Source organism: Pristiophorus japonicus, chromosome 3 (genome assembly GCF_044704955.1).
Source record: "Pristiophorus japonicus isolate sPriJap1 chromosome 3, sPriJap1.hap1, whole genome shotgun sequence".
NCBI lineage: Eukaryota > Metazoa > Chordata > Chondrichthyes > Pristiophoridae > Pristiophorus > Pristiophorus japonicus.
In genome coordinates, this window is record NC_091979.1 from 143,380,505 (window position 1) to 143,395,287 (window position 14,783).

At 46.5% G+C, this 14,783-nt stretch overlaps 1 protein-coding gene across 1 annotated transcript in view; it reads right to left on the bottom strand.

Annotated features, from left to right (window-relative positions):
* The window catches only part of LOC139258923 (nuclear envelope integral membrane protein 1a-like), a 40,982-nt gene extending 28,762 nt beyond the window's left edge, over window positions 1–12,220 (bottom strand). Inside the window, exons 1-2 of the mRNA XM_070874824.1 lie at window positions 11,989–12,220; window positions 6,122–6,225 (exon numbers count right to left, since the gene is read on the bottom strand). Of these exons, the coding sequence (XP_070730925.1) occupies window positions 6,122–6,225; window positions 11,989–12,085 (201 nt within the window). The 5' untranslated portion in view covers window positions 12,086–12,220. The remainder of the gene's footprint in view (window positions 1–6,121; window positions 6,226–11,988) is intronic.
* Between the last annotated feature and the right edge of the window lie 2,563 nt (window positions 12,221–14,783).

The following is a 14,783-nucleotide window of genomic DNA, read 5'->3' on the forward strand; positions in this document are numbered from 1 at the left end:
AATGGGGAACGACATAAGTAAACAATTTGACTCGAGATAAAAAAATAAATAACACGTGCGTGGTATGAAGGAATAGTTAAGCATGGGTGCCAAAATTCAGATGTATTACTGGGCGGGTGAATATGATCGGATGTGTTGTCCATACCACAGTATGATGTAACAAAGGGAGACCCCTTATACCAGATCGATAGTATCGGTGAAGTAAGAAACCAAACTCGGTTGCGATACCATCAGCCTGCCAGACAAGTGATTAAAATTAACAATAGTACCAAAGGCATTGACATAACCGACTGCTATAAAAATAACCAAGTGGTTTTATGTCAAGGTACGCCACAAATGACGATTGTAGATTCCACCAGATAAACGGATGTATGCTGAGTATCACTCCTCTTGAACACGATCTTGAGACCATCGCTGCCCCGCAAGGAAACGGAGAGTGGTGCCTGAGCACAGGGGCAGCCAACCTGACAATTAAGACCAGGAGAGGAGTCACCCCGTGTCCTCATTAGCCCCAACTTCTGTTTCAGACCCAAGGGAGAAATAGACAAACGGATATCACATACATCCCGAGACAACGGAAATGATCCATGGAACAGTCACGGATACCCTCTGAGAAGGGACAAGGAGGCAGTATGGGAATCGCAAGAAAAACAGATACCCGAATTAAGTGAGGAACGACTGGTGCAATATCCAGCTGATGGAAGAAATAGACAAACCTACAAAGAAACATTAACGCGATGCTGGCCAACCAGCCTTGGTATTCAAAACTGTGGAACATTGGACTTAATATTCAGATCCACCCATGGTTAAGAATTATATCACATGCACTTGTAGTAACACAAGGCCTGGTCCTGATGGTACTGGTTGGGATAACCTGTGCACGAATTAAACAGGCCAAACGATACGTCAGGGCACAGACTATGATTAAGGCCATAAGGGATGAAAATTTAAGCAGTCCTACAGGAAGGACTTACCTTATATAACTCTGCGGGAAAGGTCTTAAGAAGTCCCGAAGCTTGGGAGATGGCCAGCCAGGTGAACGGACCTATCTGGAACTTGCCTACAAGGAGATAGTTATAGGGAAATATGGCCAGCTTGGCGTATAGCCAAGGGCCAAAAGGGGGGAAATGTAAGAGAAAAATTTGGCATTAGGGGTACCAGCAGGACAAGGGTTAAAGTGCTGGTTCCTGCACCGACCCATAAGGAGGTAAAAGGCCTCTCTTTGGCCTTGTACATTCCAGTACCAAGGCTTCAGAAGTTATTAATTCAATAATATTCCGACAGGATACGAAGTGAGAACCTAAACAGACATTGATAAGACCTTGCGAATAGGCTCGAGGCAGACTCATGGGCATCAAGGAGAATCAACAAATTCTGACCTAATGAAGTCATTCTAGTCATGGCCTAAAGTGGTCACGAGGGTCTTGCCCTGTCAATTCAAAGTAGCACTAATAAGGTAGTCCAATTAGAGATCTAGGGAGGTCTTGTCCGGGAATGGAGGGGTTTTGAAATGTATAAAAGTTGTATGATTGTGCTGTTCAGGGAGCATCTCCACTCACAGGTGCCTGTGATGAGAGGTGTTCCCGGACGTTCGTAATAAAAGATCGTTATACCTTGCCATTCGTCTCTGTCTGCTAACTCCGGGGCCTGTTACGCGGGTTGGGGCGAGCACCCTCTATATCAGGGGGCCCGCTCGTGGAAGGAGAAGCCTTTCCATTTTCCCTTACAAGTTGGATATTTTATTTCCAACAGTGAGGGTAGATAGAGCCTCGGTTTAACGTCTCATCCGAATCACGCCATGGCAGACAGCACAGCACTCCCTCAGTACTGCATAGAAGTGCCAATTTACATTATGTTGTCAAGTCTCTGGAGTGGGGCTTAAACCCATAATCTTTTCACTTAGAGGCTGACACGCTGGCTGCTATAAAAAGTTCTTGGCAACAGTTGGCTATTGCTTATTATATCATCTTCTATTGTGGAGAACTTCAGAGTCTCTGTCTCCCAACTGCCCTTCTATCTGCCTATCTCTGCATTTTGGCTGAAACCTCAAACAATTCATTTTGAACAAAAGATGCTAAAGTGGGAGTTACCTTTTCCCTTACCTCAAGATGAAATGAGCACCGAGTTCTTCTGTAATGTGAGGCTTATGAGAATCATATTCTGTATCTTACAGGGGATCTCAGAAACATAAAATTCTGACAGGACTGGACAGGTTAGATGCAGGAAGAATGTTCCCGATGTTGGGAAGTCCAGAACCAGGTTCACAGTCTAAGGATAAGGGGTAAGCCATTTAGGACCAAGATGAGGAGAAACTTCTTCACTCAGAGCATTGTGAACCTGTGGAATTCTCTACCACAGAAAGTTGTTGAGGCCAGTTCGTTAGATATATTCAAAAGGGAGTTAGATGTGGCCCTTACGGCTAAAGGGATCAAGGGGAATGGAAAGAAAGCAGGAATGGGTTACTGAAGTTGCATGATCAGCCATGATCATATTGAATGGTGGTGCAGGCTCAATGGGCTGAATGGCATACTCCCGCACCTATTTTCTACGGGCCCAAGTTTCGGGTCGCGCCGTTTCTCGCGCTCGAAAGTGCGCAAAAAAAATACTTGCATATTCTCCGGCACCCTGCAGGTCTTCAGCAGCTTGGCGCGGCGCGCACAGAACAGTGGAGCAAGAGGCTCGCGCCGATTCTACAAGTAGTGGGGGGCGGGGCTAATTTAAATAAGGCAATGTCATGCCGGCAACTCTGCGCGTGCACGTTGGAGCGCGCACGCACGCGCAGTGGCACATAAACATTGGCAGTTACAAGTCTTCGCAGCTCAGAGGCTGCTGCTGCCGTCGCTGTGGTGTATGTAGCACACAAATCACTGACTCCACACGGTCTGGTGTTAATCTAACTGCTGTGACCTTGGTCCTTTATTGAACAGCCTCAGAGTGCCTCTCAGGTGTGGTGGTCAGCCTTTTATGTTGCAGGTACTTTCAGGTTTCCCACCACAGCGCCCTCTGTGGTGTACCATTGTGTTTATGTTACATTTAAGGTACCAGGACGATACACACATCAATACATAACATCTCACTTCTATCTCGACCTTGTTTATCCAACGGAAGGCAGATTGACATAGACAGCACGTTAGTATGGTACATGTTATCTGGTACATTAACTAGTTATTGACTGGCAACGGATCCCTGATTTCCTTGTTAGCTCTTATTAATTGTACTTCATATCCATTATTTTAGACAAATACAGTGGCCATTCACCATTAAAATATTATTATAAATCCGCCATCTCACATTAATATAGCTCATTTTAGACTTGCTCTGCCTTACAGAAGTCCTTTGTGGGGACCACCACATGGCAAGGCCCTTTTAAGACTCCCGGGTGCATTTCCTTTTTAAGGCGCCATCTTTGATGCAGGATTCCACGAGGCTTCTCCTTGGGCGCCGCCATCTTTGATGCTCTGCTGCTCTGGACACGAGGCCGCCGCCATCTTGCTCTCTGCCGCTCCGGATGCCCTCCGCTGCCACCTGACTCGCCGCCTCTCCTGCGGACGTCGTAGTCGCTTCTCCGGCGGCCACCGTAGCCGCCTCCCTTACATCCGTCGTGGCCTCTCCAGTGGCCGCACTTGCCGCCTCCCCTGCGGCTGCCGCCGCCCGACTCTCCCTCTGCGTGGGCCCCTCCGATCCGCTGGCCATCCTGGATCCCTCGCAGTGCCCCGCCGGCTCACCCCCCCTCCCCCCACTAGGCCCGCCTCTACAGGACTGCTTGCCTGTGGGGGCTGAGGCTTCAGGAACTCTGTGAGGTCCGGGGCTGGGGCTTGCTCTGCTTGCCTGTGTGTGGATTGAGGCAGCAGCTCCAGCTCGGTCGGCACTGCTCTCTGGGGACACGGGGCATGGCAGCACCCCGGGGAGCAGCAGCCTGTGGAGTGGTGAAGTCTTCCCAGCTCCCACGGACCGTCCCCATCCACCTCCGGCCGAGGAGCGTCGGTCCATCGCCTGCAATGACCCACAAAGGTAAACCGTGCGTCTCGTCCCCGTGGGATACCTGCACCATCGCTCTGCCAAGAACAGGTATTAGTTCCCTGGTGTAGGTACGCAGCTTCGCCGTGACCGGGACCAGCTTGGATCGTGCAGCTGGGTTAATCCACAGTTTATCAAAAGTTCTCCGACTCATCAACGATGGACCCAAGCCAGTGTCCACTTCCATACTCATAGGGACGCCATTGATTTTTACTTCCCTTATCACTGGGGGAGAATCATCGGTACACGTGTACAGTCCCAACACCTCATCATCTTCTGCCTGCTCCTCGCTGGATGGTGGATCATCCCCCATCTCCTCAGCCACATGGCGAGTCCTATTTCTTTTACACATACGCTGAAGGTGGCCTTTCGTGTGGCAGGTATTGCCCGGTATACTCCGCAAACCTGCACCGGTGAGCCCCATGGCTTCCTCCGCAGCGCCAGCATGGTGCTGCTTGATTGGCCCCCCCTCAGCGGTCTCTGAGTTCCAGGAGCCCGAGGTCCGTGCTCTCTGCCCCGGGCAGAGCCACGTTCTGCAGTTTTGTGCGTGGTGGGCGCTATCCTGTGGACAGTGCCTGCCGGGTTCGAGACTGTGTGGATTATTTGCTTGGTGCTGCAAGTCGAGGTCATATGTGCCCGGCTGATGGTGATGGCCTTTGTCAGAGTGACTGTGGGTTCCGTGGCTAGCAGCTTATGAAGGAGGCCCTCGTGGCCAATCCCCATAACGAAAACATCCCACAACGCCTCGTCAAGGTGTGCACCAAAATCACACAGCGCCGCGAGTCTCCTGAAGTCCGTAGAATATTTGGTGATATCCTGGCCCTCAGGTCTGCAGTGATGGTAAAATTTGTATCTGGCCGTGAGGATGATCTCCTTCGGTTTCAACTGGTCACGAATGAGTTCAAGTCGGCTCCTCGTATGACTTGTCCCTGGTGCTCCCGGGTGCCAGAAAATCCCTGACGAGACAGTAAACCTCATCTCCACAACTGGAGAGCAATACTGCCTTACGCTTATCTCTCATTGCGTCCGTGTCCTCCGTCAGGTCGTTTGCTGTGAAGTAGTACTCGAGTCTTTCCGTAAAGGCCTCCCAATCATTGCCCACGGTAAAATCCTTTAGCGAGCCCAGAGTAGCCATGGTTGCGTGGAGTTCGTCCGCTTCCTTGTCGCCAATGTGATGTATATAGCACACAAATCACTGACTCCACACGGTCTGGTGTTAATCCCAACTGCTGTGACCTTCGTCCTTTATTGAACAGCCTCAGAGTGCCTCTCAGATGTGGTGGTCAGCCTTTTATATTGCCTGTTGCAGATATTTTCAGGTTTCCCACCACAGCGCCCTCTGTGGTGTACCATTGCGCTTATATTACACTTAAGGTACCAGGACAATACACACATCAATACATAACACCATCGCTGTGGCCTGATGCCTACCCTATCCCCTGGCCGAACGGCCTAAGTCTTCGCAGCTTGGAGCCTGCTGCTGCCAGATTCTACTGACGCCGCCCCTATCCCCTGGCCAAATGGCCTCAGTCCCCTTTGCAGCTCGAAAGCTGCTTGCTGTTTCTTCGGCTGCCGTCCAGACACTGATGGAGGGAAGGCCTGCCTGAAGCACCACAGCTCGAAGGCTGCTGCTGCTTCACACAGGTAGGAACATGGAATATTTGTTTTAATCTTTGCTTTGTTTATAAATTTTTATTCAGGTTGGATCTTTATTTGTACAAGTATGACTGTTGAATGATTGTAGAATTTAATTACTTCCCTTCACCCCTCCCCCCCCGTTCCCTACGCCTAATTTGTAACCTGCGCCTGATTTGTAAAGTGTACGCAAGGTTTTTCTGAGCGTACAAAAATCTTCACTTACTCCATTCTAAGTTAGCTTGGAGTAAGTTTTCACTGCCTAAACTTTCAAAACAGGCGTAAGTGGCTGGACACACCCACTTTTGAAAAAAAAAAATTCTGTTCCAAAGTGAAACTGTTCTAACTGACTAGAACTGGAGCAAACTAAATGCCGAGAATTGCAATTTCTAAGATACTCCATTCTAAACCAGTTGCTCCAAAAAAACAGGAGCAACTCAGGCCGAAACTTGGGCCCTATGTTTCTTACCTTGACTGCTGACCAACAATCCATGAATACATTATTTTGAGTGTGTGTGTAACAAAAGAGCTCCGGTTTGTTTACCAGGTACACCTCTCCTTCATGTAATATTTCTGCAACAAAATAAGTTACAAATGTTACAAATTATAACTCGAAACTCCATATCATTTCATTGCTCCTTCTTGAAAATTTAAGATTGAAATGCTATGACAATATTTATCTTTTGTCTAAAATAAAAGGCCTATAAATTCTAATTTCACAAGAGATGATTTCCCAGATTAGGTTTATGATGGCGAAGATTCTTGACTATATCTTTCTAGTATTATTCACGAGTAATACAATTAAGAGTTATTTTCTTAAAACACGTTTTTGGAATTGCGATAAATTTCTAAATATGTGTACACTTAATCTCCCAATTATCTCATTACTATATTTTATAGGACTCTTTACATTGTTTCCCAGTTAAAGGACTGACATGCAAATTGATCTATGAGAACACCCCCCGATATTTATATTGTACATTACCTCCACTTTCCGTAGGTCCATTGAAGACCAATTTGGAAAATGAAGACCTGGTCTTCTGCGTATGCATGAAAATAAGAACAATTTGATTCTTCAATTAAAATTTTAAAGAATGTATTTATGTCGTATATTATATCAGATGTCAGAGAATGTCCTTAAGCTCTTCACATCTAATTAAGCACTTTCCAGGTGCAGTTACTATGCATTTGCCAGTTTGCACACACAAAGAGCAATGAGATCAATGCTCAGTTGACTCGTTTTCAATGGTGTTGGTTGAAGGAGAATTGTTGGCCTGGGCATCAGGAAAACTTCCTGCTCTTATTTAGATGGCAGCATGGACGTTTTACATCCAGCTGAACCACCAGCATAGGCAAATGGGATCCGAGTTTAACATCTCATCTCTAGAATGGCACATCCAACAACGCAGTACTCAGTGAACTGATGTCTAGATTATATGCTCAAATCCTGGAGTGAGGCTTGAACCCACAATCTTTAAACTCACCAGAGTGCTACCAAATAAACAAAGTTGACACTATACTTGGCATAATTTCCTCCGTTCAATTTTTAATCAGGACCACCTTGATAGACAAGATAAATCTAAACCTCCTTTTATCCACTACAAAGCACCTCCTTCAAGCTCCCTGCTCCCAACCATCCTCAAAGTCCTAGCCCGATTTCATCATCCACCACATTGCACCCCCAAGCTGAACCTACCAACAATGCATTATGTTAGCTAGCCAGATTAGTATTTTCTGCATTTTTGAGGGGACTAAATATATAAAAGGAGTCACTTTACACGACTCTGGTTTAGGTATGGAGCCTCGCTAGATGGTTATAGACAGGGTTATAACATATTAACATAGAAACATAGAAAATAGGTGCAGGAGTAGGCCAGTCGGCCCTTCGAGCCTGCACCGCCATTCAATGAGTTCATGGCTGAACATGCAACTTCAGTACCCCATTCCTGCTTTCTCGCCATACCCCTTGATCCTCCTAGTAGTAAGGACTACATCTAACTCCTTTTTGAATATATTTAGTGAATTAGAACATAAGAACATAAGAATTAGGAACAGGAGTAGGCCATCTAGCCCCTCGAGCCTGCTCCACCATTGGCCTCAACAACTTCCTGTGGTAGAGAATTCCACAGTTTCACCACTCTCTGGGTGAAGAAGTTTCTCCTCATCTCGGTCCTAAATGGCTTACCCCTTATCCTTAAACTGACACCCCTGGTTCTGGACATCCCCAACATTGGGAACATTCTTCCTGCATCTAACCTGTCCAATCCCGTTGGAATTTTAAACGTTTCTATGAGATCCCCTCTCATTCTTCTGAACTCCAGTGAATACAAACCCAGTTGATCCAGTCTTTCTTGATAGGTCAGTCCCGCCATTCCAGAAATCAGTCTGGTGAACCCCTCAATAGCAAGAATGTCCTTCCTCAAGTTAGGAAACCAAAACTGTACACAATACTCCAGGTGTGGCCTCACCAAGGCCTTGTACAACTGTAGTAACACCTCCCTGCCCCTGTACTCAAATCCCCTCGCTATGAAGGCCAACATGTCATTTGCTTTCTTAACCGCCTGCTGTACCTGCATGCCAACCTTCAATGACTGATGTACCATGACACCCAGGTCTCGTTGCACCTCCCCTTTTCCTAATCTGTCACCATTCAGATAATAGTCTGTGTCTGTTTTTACCACCAAAGTGGATAACCTCACATTTATCCACATTATACTTCATCTGCCATGCATTTGCCCACTCACCCAACCTATCCAAGTCACTCTGCAGCCTCATAGCATCCTCCTCGCAGCTCACACTGCCACTCAACTTAGTGTCATCCGCAAATTTGGAGATACTACATTTAATCCCCTCGTCTAAATCATTAATGTACAATGTAAACAGCTGGGGCCCCAGCACAGAACCTTGCGGTACCCCACTAGTCACTGCCTGCCATTCTGAAAAGTACCCGTTTACTCCTACTCTTTGCTTCCTGTCTGACAACCAGTTCTCAATCCACGTCAGCACACTACCCCCAATTAAGGCTGATTCGAGGGGCTAGATTCCTGCCTAGTAATTTGCCACACTGGGAGCTTCACCTCAGAAAATTATCCTTATCTAGTGACATTTAAAATAGGTTTTAATTTCTCCTATTCTAGATTATATTCCGCAAATATCCCATATTTTTCTGCTAAATATAAATCTGCTGAGGGTCTTAAAAAGGTACTTTAAACTTTGCTACATTTTGAAGCTAGAAAATGTATTATTTTCTGTCTACTTGTTTTAAAAGGCAAGAATAATTTTAACAAATTAAAATATATCATTGAGCACAAAATTCTTAAAAAAAAGTCAAAGTGGGTGGCGTTACCGCTGCAAAATGAACATTTTCCATTTTAGTCAGTGACAAGCACTCTCAGGTCAAGTATGGCATAGAAACATAGAAAATAGGTGCAAAAGTAGGCCATTCGGCCCTTCGAGCCTGCACTACCATTCAATATGATCATGGCTGATCATGCAACTTCAGTATCCCATTCCTGCTTTCTCTCCATACCCCTTGATCCCTTTAGCCGTAAGGGCCACACCTAACTCCCTTTTGAATATATCTAACGAACTGGCCTCAACAACTTTCTGTGGTAGAGAATTCCACAGGTTCACAATGCTCTGAGTGAAGAGGTTTCTCCTCATCTTGGTCCTAAATGGCTTACCCCTTATCCTTAGACTGTAACCCCTGGTTTTGGACTTCCCCAACATCGGGAACATTCTTTCTGCATCGAACCTGTCCAATCCCGTCAGAATTTTTTGTGTTTCCATGAGATCCCCTCTCATTCTTCTAAATTCTAGTGAATATAAGCCTAGTCGATCCAGTCTTTCTTCATATGTCAGTCCTGCCATTCCGGGAATCAGCCTGGTGAACCTTCGCTGCACTCCCTCAATAGCAAGAATGTCCTTCCTCAGATTAGGAGACCAAAACTGTACACAATATTCAAGGTGTGGACTCACCAAGGCCCTGTACAACTGCACTAAGACCTCCCTGTACTCAAGTCCTCTCGCTATGAAGGCCAACATGCTATTTGCCTTCTTCACCACCTGCTGTATCTGCATGACTGATGTACCATGACACCCAGGTCTCGTTGCACCTCCCCTTTTCCTAATCTGTCACCATTCAGATAATATTCTGCCTTCCTGTTTTTGCCACCAAAGTGGATAACCTCATATTTATCCACATTATACTGCATCTGCCCACTCACCTAACCGGTCCAAGTCACCCTGCAGCCTCTTAGCATCCTCCTCACAGCTCACACTGCCACCCAGCTTAGTGTCATCTGCAAACTTGGAGATATTAAATTCAATTCCTTTGTCTGAATCATTAATGTATATTGTAAATAGCTGGGGTCCCAGCACTGAACCTTGCAGTACCCCACTAGTCACTGCCTGCCATTCTGAAAAGGACCCGTTTATTCTTACTCTTTGCTTCCTGCCAACCAGTTCTAGGGAATTAAGGGTTATGGGGAGCGGGCGGGTAAGTGCAGCTGAGTCCACGGCCAGATCAGCCATGATCTTGTTGAGTGACGGAGCAGGCTCAAGGGGCTAGATGGCCTACTCCTGTTCCTAATTTTTATGTTCTTATGTTCTCTATCCACGTCAATACATTACCCCCAATACCATGTGCTTTAATTTTTCACACCAATCTCTTGTGTGGGACCTTGTCAAAGCCTTTTCAAAGTCCAAATACACCACATCCACTGGTTCTCCCCTTGTCCATTCTACTCGTTACATCCTCAAAAAATTCTAGATTTGTCAAGCACGATTTCCCTTTCATTAATCCATGCTGACTTCGACCGATTCTGTCACTGCTTTCCAAATGCGCTGCTATTACATCTTTAACAATTGATTCCAACATTTTCCCCACTACCGACGTCAGGCTAACCGGTCTATAATTCCCTGTTAATTCCATGGCTAGATGTACAATAATGCTCCCTCTACCCAATGAGTCTCAGTCCCAACCTTGGAAAAGCAGCTCCACTGTAGCAGTGCGATATTTGTTTTCTCAAATTTTCCATACCAACCATCCTGTGGCATCTTTGAGCAAGAATGACAACTTAGTGCTTAATTAGGGACAGTTTTTCTTTTGATCCATGCCCATTAGATTGACACTGCCCAAATTCCTTTAATTTAGGACCCTTAAAGTCAACAGGCAATTGTTTTAAAGTCTTCTCCACTCCAGACTGCATTGCTGTAATACAATTGCACAGGCACTAACTGACCTGTGGTTATGCCCCAACTAGCCATTATTCCTACGAAGTTCAACAGTGTGTGCTGGCAGGTTCTTGGAGAGAAGGGATATCGCAGCCAACCCGAATCCTCTCTTCACCCAAAGTCCACATGCATTTTCCAGTACCACATGCAAGTCAGCAGTTATCGGACTCCAGAAAAGTGAGCATTGTAGCACGCATGCGGGGCGTTTCACCCAGTTTCATAACCGCTCTGCTTCGGCACTGCCGGTGTTAGGTGTATGAGCTATAAGATTGCCTCGTCAAACATGTACAAATTCAAAGATGTGAAGCCACAAACAATTAGCAGTATAAGTTGTTGGCAAAAACCCCCATTTTTTTATTTCAGATTCAGAAAATGCAAAGTCTTCCTAACCGAATGTGGAAAAGCAGAAACAAATCACCCCAAATCCCTCGATATGTAACGATACCCGTCTACCGAGCTTTACAGTGGGAGTCCAACAGGAGAAGGCATTTGAAAGCGTAAGATACAAAATAAGCAGGGAACATTATGATTTCCAAAGTAAACAGAGTCACTGGCGGCTGCCAGAATAAAGAGGGGAAAATTCCCTGCACCCATTTGTTACTGTTCTGAAAAATACTTTCCAATAATTAGAGGGTGAAGAGTTACCGTGGATATATTATATAGATGAGAAAACACGAGAATTATTTTTCTAAAACATTAACAATCTTTAAAGACACATTGGCCTCACAGACCTGGCCAAACGAAGTTGTATGAACATGAAATACACACATGGCTTGTATGGACAGGAGACTGTGTTTGGTGTGGAGACAAACTGCTGCCCTCCGAAGACCGAGGCACCCGGAAATACCGTGTCCATGATCTGGATGTTGTTGGCTACCGACAGTCCTCCCCGAGTGTGTGGTGGCTCCTCCCGGCCAGCATCCACCTCGTTGCATTCCTCTCACTTTTGTTAAATTTGGACTAGGACCAAGAAGCCGGCGGAGGGCGGTTCTACACCCTGGGGAACTGAATACAGACCACTGGTCCAAAGACAGCGAAGGTGTTCCTTGTGGCGCGGCTTTTCATTCGCTGCTTTATAATGAAGGCGGTCGGGTGAAATACCTGAGGGGGCTTCCGCTGCTCCGTCCACCACAGCCCGCACCTGAACCACTGAAACGCACAGGAAGGCGGCCAAGGCGCTGCCGACCCGCCGCTGCATTTCGTCCCACGTTTCCTGCACACTGCCTCCGGGCAAGCTGTACGGCTCCTGGCCGCACGGTCCACGACTCGCCGCCTCCCTTTTCTTTCCTTTTTATCCTTCTTTTCTTTCCTTTCCTTTCCTTTCCCCTTCCCCTTCCCCTTTCTCTTTTCCTTTACTCCGCTCTCTCTCTCTCTCTCTCACACACCCGTCACCCGCTTTCGTTTTCTCCCCGCCCCTCAGGCGCCGCATGCGCTTTTTGCTGTATTTGAAAATCCTGGCCAGAGTCCGAGTCCCCAAAAACCGCCAAGCGGCCAACACGGCTGCAGCAGGAATATTACGATCAAATGACTGACTCACTCGCTGCTCTCGGGTTGCCATCCCTCCAGGATTGTCTTGGAGTGTTCCGGGTGAATCTCCAGGATACAACGCAGGAGAAAAATCATTCGAACAAAATTTTGTGCTTTTTCATTTTCTTTGAACATTTATTAATTATTAAAATATTGGAGATAGGGGAAAATATATTGACTGGATGGGGGCGCGTTGGAGGTTATGTGATGAAATCTCCAGGAATACGTCCAAACAAAGTTGGCAACCCGTCAAGTTGTGTGGACAAACGGTCTGTTATTAGTAGGAGGGCAATTCGGCTTCAACCTATTCCCTTCGATCTGTGCAAACCAGGCATATCTCGCGTGGATGTATTGTATTTTTGTTTGTTGCCATTATTAGTTCATTTGTTGGACAGGCCTCCCCACTCCTATTCTGAAATGTTTTTTATGTTGAAGAGATCATTATCATAGGCAGTCCATCGGAATCGAGGAAGACTTGCTTCCACTCTAAAAATGAGTCCTTCGATGGCTCAACAGTGCAAAACGAGAACCACCGTCCCTGTTGAAGAGAAGGGGCTGAAGCAACACTGTTCTCTCCACAGATGCTGGTTTATTTGTGTGTTTCTAACTTTCAGACTTCCAACATTTGCAGTATTTTGTTTTTTTATTTGCTGAACCTTCGGCCCGTTCAAAATGGGGTTGCTGCCTTTTGCCTAAGCTGGACTGGAGGTGGGATCATGGCTTGGGTTCTGTTGTTTATTTTGTTGATAATAGGGTTGTCAAGTCTAGTTGGAGGCATTCTTGGAGGTTTGATCATGTGATATTCTAACCACATGATGTCTGACCATGTAACATCTGTAATGTTGTTGACGCTCTCACCCTGTTTCCTTGGAGTCAAGTTCTGTGTGAAGCTGACAACTCTGAACTGGGAGCCTCAGTCAGAGCAGATCTGTACATGGACATTACATGTCAAAATTAGCCAGCTATGACTGACCTGAACCAAACCGAGAGATTGTACAAAAGACAGCGGGTTCGGTTTAGGGCAATTCTCACAGGGCACATTGTCCTAAACTCAGCTCAGCACCAACATTTCTAAACCACTCCCTGACCTCCGACTTGATAAAGGAGAGATTTAATAGAATTACAGAAATTACATTACAGGAGGAGACTATTCGGTCCCCAGTGATGATGCTGGTGCTCTCTCCTGTAACCCTATTTCCTCCAGTCCTTTTATATTTCCTTCTTTACAAATACTTATCCCATTCGCTTTTAAATAATGTTCTAGTCTCTACCTCAATAGCCACTTGTGAAGAAGCATCTGTGGTTGAATAGCCCTCAGTTCAAGAATCTGCTCCTTTCCCACTTGGTTCTTCTAATGAGAATCCTTGGATTCTGTCCCCTAGATCCCCATTCCTCCCACCAGTGATAATCTTTCACTATTTACCGACAGTACAATCCCTATGTCCCACTCACCTCTCTCACAGCATCGCTCCCACTCACCACATTGCTGCTATGCAGAAAATATTGGTCCCCAGGCCTACCTCATTTCCCAGTCTCCCTCTCTCCAACATCAATTCCCCATTTCCCCCTCTCCCCAACCCCCATTATCCCGGTCTCCCTCTCTCCCCGATAACCATTCCCCGGTCTCCCTCTCTCCCTGACATCTATTCCCCAGCCTTCCTCTCTCCACGACCCTCCATTCCCCAGTCTTACTCTCTCCATGACCCTCCATTCTCCCTCTCTCCCCAATCTCCATTATACTGATCCTCCATTCCTCAGTCTCCCTCTCTCTGCAACCCCCATTCCCCAGTCTCCCTCTCTCCCTGACCCTCTATTCTCCCTCTCTCCCCGACCCTCATTATCCTGATTCTCCATTCCCCAGTCTCTCTAATCCACAAAGCCTGAGCCCTCCACGACTCCTGATTGTACCTAGCACACAAGCCCGTCCTGGCTCTCTGCAGCGAGATGGGTGGCATGTGTTGAAGTCATATGGCAAGTGATAACATAAGAACATAAGAATTAGGAGCAGAAGTAGGCCTTTCAGCCCCTCAAGCCTGTTCCGCCATTCAATGAGATTATGGCGGATCTACTACCTCAACTCCACTTTCCTGCACTGTCCCCATATCCCTTGATTCCCTTAATATTCAAAAATCTATAGATCTCTGTCTTGAATATACTCAACGACTGAGCCGCCACAGCCATCTGGGGTAAAGAATTCCAAAGAATCACCACCCTCTGAGTGAAGAAGTTTCTCCTCATCTCAGTCTTAAATGGCCAACCCCTTATTCTGAGACTGTGACCTCTGGTTCTAGACTCCCCAGCCAGAGGGAAATATCTTCCCTGCATCTACCCTGTCAAGCCCTGTAAGAATTGTGTATGTTTCAATGAGA